Source organism: Musca vetustissima, unplaced genomic scaffold (assembly GCF_032173495.1).
Source record: "Musca vetustissima isolate MV318-11 ecotype Yass unplaced genomic scaffold, APGP_CSIRO_Mvet_v1 utg2832, whole genome shotgun sequence".
Lineage (NCBI taxonomy): Eukaryota > Metazoa > Arthropoda > Insecta > Diptera > Muscidae > Musca > Musca vetustissima.
This window is the reverse complement of record NW_026880723.1, coordinates 152,136-158,251: the sequence shown is the minus strand read 5'-3', so window position 1 is coordinate 158,251 and position 6,116 is coordinate 152,136. Positions and strand designations below refer to the sequence as shown.

Below are 6,116 nucleotides of genomic sequence, written 5' to 3'. Positions count from 1 at the left end.
CAACAATGGAAATGTTTTTGCATGATAAATTAAAAAAAAAAACTTCTATGTGTTTTTTATATATGGACGACTGTTAATCATATTCGATAATTTGTACCACGCTTAAGAAAGTGCCAAAGACATTGCAAAATCAGAGCAACGGCGACAATTTTATAATATTTGTGGCGTCGTAGTGCAAATCTTTTAGCTTCATTGCCGTCGTCTCTGGAACTTTTGTATCAAAACCCGTGGCTCCGTGTGGCTGGCTGGAATTTTTGTAAGTGCTATAAAGTGCAAAATTTTGAATTTATTGCATAATAAATTAATAAATAATATATTAATTGGTGTAAAAAATAAGGTGTAACACCGGAAGAAATAATAAAATTAGAAGTAATTCCAAAAATTTACAATTTTTCATGGAGATGTGCAAAAAATATGACATTCGTGTGATTGGAAAATTTTCCACGTTATGTAACCTAAAAAATATCATGTGCAAAAACAAAAATTTGCCACTGTCCCGGACAAATGACTCAAATTGTTACTGGGTGACATTGAACTTGAATGTTGTTGATTCTTTTTTTATATTTAAATTAAAAGTTTATTTTTTTTTAAATTTCAAAATTTTGAATAATCTTATCTATATTTTTTTCTTAAATCTATTATAGTTTGCTTAACGGATTAATACATACCGAAACAAAGATGTTCGCCTCTCTCTTAGAAGCTGCCAAAAACTCACCTTTGCGCACTCCCTTCACCAAGGTGCAATGCGACACACCAGCCAAGGGTTCCGGCCCAGTTGTTGGCCGTCAAATTCAAGCTGCTGCCACTCCCGACAATGGTGATTCCTGCGAATTCGGTTCCACTAAATATTTCGCTTTGTGCAGTATTGGTGGTGTTCTGTCCTGTGGTACTACTCATACCTTTGTTGTGCCCTTGGATTTGGTTAAGTGCCGCTTGCAAGTCGATCAGGCTAAATACAAGAATTTGTTCCATGGATTCAAGGTCACCGTAGCTGAAGAGGGTATGCGTGGTTTGGCCAAGGGCTGGGCTCCTACTTTGTACGGTTACTCTGCTCAGGTGAGTTTTCTTTTATAAAAAGATTCCTAATGGAATTTATATAATTTAGAAAAAATACATAATTCTGTATATATTATATAATATGTATATTGTTAGCAATGTAAAATGGATTGTGGGGGAAAATCAATATGTGTTACAATTCGCAAGTATGTTGGTATATCAAATCAAATTAATGTAACACTTATTCAATTTAATTGCCTTTAACATTTGCTTCTGTTATCAGTAAAATCACTTGAGTTTTCACCGTATTTGTTATACCTACACAATTTTGGCACAAAGAATTTTGGATTTTATCACGTGAAATTTATCCACCATGTGTGATTGATCTAAGCATAGAATACTTCAATCGTTTTGATTATGTTTGTGTATTTTAAACAAAACTTGTTTATCGCTGTCGTTTGTACAACACGTTGTGTTCATTCGAGTTTCAATCAATAATAGGTATTTATTTTCAACGCAGACAAATCTTTAAATAAATATCAAATAATATTCTCACAAATATTGAACGATAGATATTTTTTATATTTTTCTTTCAAATTCATTCATCTGTGATATATTTATAAATCTGTATATCCTCTGTGTACCTATTATGAATATTATTCCTAGTAATTAACATATTTTAATACTAGGAATAATTTTCAGAAAAGATAAATTTGATCTAACTATTATCTTAATATCTGCATATCATAATTTATTTTCATCGAAATTGTCTCAGAGTTTAAAATTTCAATAATTTTTGGGGTGTCATAAATTCGGTACATCCTCTGTATACGTTTTTTGAATACTGTTTTATAGATATTATTACCTTTTAATTATATATTTTTTAAACTACCTACCTATCCTGATATACCTATCATAAAAAGAGTTAGATTCCTTTATCTCTCTTTATCAAATTTGTCAAGGATTTTTTTTATTTTCTTGAATATTTTTAAATTTCTCAGGTTAATATCCTAGGAAATATTTTATCTCTATGAAAAGTTATTTCATTTCAGACATTTTTTATTTACTTAATTAAAATAAATCCATTTGGTTTGTGCACGATGACATAACACAACAATTGTGCTATAACGATTACGCTTCAGAAAAAAATTATCTTATCTAAAAAAATATTTATAAATATCTCACTTGACGTATGAAATGAATTCCCTCTATTCCAGAATGCGAAAATTGATTATTTTGCAGAAATAATTACATGGTATACGAATTAAGGATTAGAGAAAATATAAAGTTCTAATAAATGAAAAATGAATTGATATTGAAGAATTCACCCAATATAGAAGAATTCTCACAAATAATTTTTAAACACATGATTAGCTATAATTATTATATGCCAAATCAGGATTTTGGACCAAATGTAAATCACTTAAAATAACGTAATTTTGTTGAAGATCCCAACCCTAGCATATCATTATAGCATCGTTCTATGAATTGTTGTACAACATAATATTCGCGTCAAAATAAAATTTGATAAAAAAATATATACATATATTTATATAATAGGTCGATCACTTCGTATAGGTGTACATACGCAATTGGAAATAAGCCAACATACATATATACTTCACATTACTGTTGTTTATGAAATATGCGACCTTGTACTTAATACATTGTCTAGTTATGGCAATTATATGGTGTTTCAAGCATTATGGAATCGTTTTGTCTTTTATCGGAAAGATAAGGGGAACCTTTATGGTTTTGGCGTATTTGACACTTCCTTCACTTGTTTCTTTAATCAAATCGTATTATTCGCAACAATCCATGATAAATGATTTTAAAAAATATTATAAAGATAGTAATTTAACTTCTAAAGATTTACAGTGACAAATTCTGAACGATGTAAGTCATTTCTTTTTAATAATTCTTACACCACCCTGCCTAATATATAATAAAAGTAGTTTTGCTAGATCTTTACGATACGGATGTTATCTTTTCACAACCAAGTATGGAATAGCTTTCGGTTTGGAGATTATTACCAAATTCAGTTATGAAAAGATAATACAAATACGGCCAAGAAAAACTTAAAATAAGTTTTTTTTTGGCCCATAGCATCATAATATTTAGAAGCTTTATATATATAATATAATAATTAAAACTGATTCCAAAATGTATTTAATTTTTAATTTGCCTTAGTGTGAAAATTGTTAAAGAACACAGTATGAAACAAAATCTAACATTCTCATTGTTTTTTTTTTTTTCTTTATTTTACATTAGGGTCTCTGCAAATTCGGCTTCTACGAAGTCTTCAAAGTATACTATGCCAACCTTTTGGGTGAAGAAAATGCCTACTTGTACCGTACCTGGTTGTACTTGGCTGCTTCTGCCTCGGCTGAGTTCTTTGCCGATATTGCTTTGGCTCCATTCGAAGCTGCCAAGGTTAAGATTCAAACCTCTCCTGGCTTTGCCTCTACTATGCGCGCTGCCATGCCCAAGATCATGAAGGAGGAAGGTATTGCCGGTTTCTACAAGGGATTGGTTCCATTGTGGATGAGACAAATTCCATACACCATGATGAAGTTCGCTTGCTTCGAAAAGACCGTTGAGTTGTTGTACAAGTAAGTATTAGAAAAAAAAAACACTCACTCACACACATACAAATTAATCCATTATTTGTGAAAATTAATTTTAAATTAAATCCTTTTTCTTTTTTAGACACGTTGTACCCAAACCACGTTCCGAATGCTCCAAGGGCGAACAATTGGTTGTCACATTCGCTGCTGGTTACATTGCTGGTGTCTTCTGCGCCATTGTATCTCACCCAGCTGATGTTGTTGTATCCAAATTGAACCAAGCCAAGGGCTCCACCGCTCTCCAAGTCGCCAAATCTTTGGGCTTCATGGGCATGTGGAACGGTTTGACTCCACGTATCATTATGATCGGTACATTGACTGCCTTGCAATGGTTCATCTATGATGGTGTCAAGGTTGCTTTGGCTTTGCCCCGTCCCCCACCACCAGAGATGCCCGCTTCCCTCAAGGCCAAGCTCGAAGCTAAGGCCCAATAAACATCTGCTATAGCAGCAGCAGCAGCAGCGCGGCAGTAGTTTAGGAGCAGTTAATAAGATATTCAATTCACCTTTCTAATAAGCTCTTCTAATTAAGTTAAAACTCATCAGAAACTCAAAACGGAACATAAATTATTCTACTCTAGAAAAGCAAATTATAGAACAATTGAAAAATAGATCACCCATCAGACGGATGTCAACGTATTAACCGGCTATCACAACGCTATGCGGCGGGGTACGGTGATCTATCTAACAACGCCAGTCTTAGTAAAAATCAGGGGCATTAGTAATATACACATAATTAGTACGAATTTTACGATAAAACGCAAAAAAGGAGTTGAGCAGTTAGTGGCATTTATAAAATTGTTGTATCCTAACGATTCATTCCATATTCTGAAAGCATTTTCTTTTGACATTTCCTTACTCTAATCTACGTTTATTGTTACTTGTTAAAAGAGAGAAAACTGCGGCTTAAAAATTAAATAATGTCCAACACTAACTGTCCACCCGCTTTTAATATTTTAACGTCATCCATCAACTGTATCCCCTAATTTTACGCCTATTTTGATGTTCATTGTAGAGTGATTTTTGTTGATATTAGTTTGTATCTTAATTGTAATTGTTTATTTAAATGTTCATATACAACCAATATCAAACCAAAACTACCATAAAACCCCCAGGAGAAAAAACCGAAACAAAGAACTAAATAAATAATTCAGCCAGCCGGTAAAATTATTATAAAAAACAACAACTACAATTTTGTTTTATTTTAAAGCATTTTTAATGATAACGTAGAAATTATGTTTCTACAGAAGACCATTAGGGAGTCAGTAGTTATTAAAGACATATTAAGAAAGGTTCAATTTCTATGGACATGTCAATTTAAAGAAAATTTTTAGAAATCTTACGTAAAAATGAAACTTGGAAAACAATAAACAAAAGTTTTGACTGACTTATTGGCTGATTGGCTGACTTAAGGAATTTTCAACGGCTAGACGAAAAGGTTGAAGCTAAAATCTTGAAATTTGGGATGAGATAGGCAACTCCTAGGGGAGTTGCCAATCTCCTACAAGGCGCGTCTTCATGGTTGGCGGATGGGAAGGGGGATTCTACGATGTCCCAGGTCAACCTAGGCAGGATCTTTTCGGATCCGATAAGGCTGGAATCTTAAACTGGGAAATACGATTTCTATTGGTTGTTGAGATGTAGGATTGCGCTATTGGGCACTTGCTTTCGCAACGCAATACAGAGTAACCCTCCTGAAATTGAAAAATATGATTTCTATTGGATTGTTGAGGTGGGTATTTATGGAAATTTATATTAATGTGTGCTAAATGGTACTAAATTTGGATTAGGGCGAACCTATAGAGTTCGAATCATGAAATATAATACTAAACGGTACTCAATTCAAGCCAGTTCGTAGTCTAGGACAAAAAGCGCGGTATAAACAGAAAAAATTTTAATGTTTTGGAAACTTCCATCTCTGTTATGAACACATGCTAAATTTTGTGTCGATCTCCTTCGTATACAATGGAAAATTAGAAATGCGTGCTTTCATTGTAAAAAATGCGGATCCGTCTTTTTTTTTTTTTTGAACACCCGCTTCAGAGTAACTGTCATACCAAATCTCTATTCCAAATATTACATTCTCTTTTGTAATATCATGGCTAAATCGACATAGATTTTTTTAGAAATTGCGCTTTCCCAGAAATTATGGAAACAACCTCAAGAAATTTTGAAATATGGACGGTGGGGATGCGTCGATGTTCGACAGAAATGTCAAATTCTAAATTGACTTCTTGCATTCAGGATATAAAAAAAGAAACGATCGATTTTGAGCTGTATAATTAAAGATTGCACGAAAGCCATGCGCTCAACCTTCGAGTCCTTAACGTAGCACATTTGTGTGAATTGTATTTTTTTTTCAACCAACAAAAATGAACCCAAATAACAACATTATTTATTTTTAGAAAAAATATATATCGTTTATTTTTTATATTTTTGTTTAATATCTATTTTCTAATATGTATATATGGCATTAAAAGAAAAAAAAGAAGGT

At 32.6% G+C, this 6,116-nt stretch overlaps 1 protein-coding gene across 1 annotated transcript; it reads left to right on the top strand.

Moving 5' to 3' along the window:
• The first annotated feature begins 221 nt into the window (after positions 1–221).
• On the top strand, positions 222–4,063 carry LOC133326529 (phosphate carrier protein, mitochondrial). The gene is made up of 4 exons (XM_061535148.1): positions 222–256; positions 645–1,056; positions 3,268–3,608; positions 3,706–4,063. The coding sequence occupies exons 2-4, from the start codon at positions 679–681 to the stop codon at positions 4,055–4,057; spliced, it is 1,071 nt and encodes a 356-aa protein (XP_061391132.1). The 5' UTR covers positions 222–256; positions 645–678; the 3' UTR covers positions 4,058–4,063.
• Positions 4,064–6,116: the final 2,053 nt, after the last annotated feature.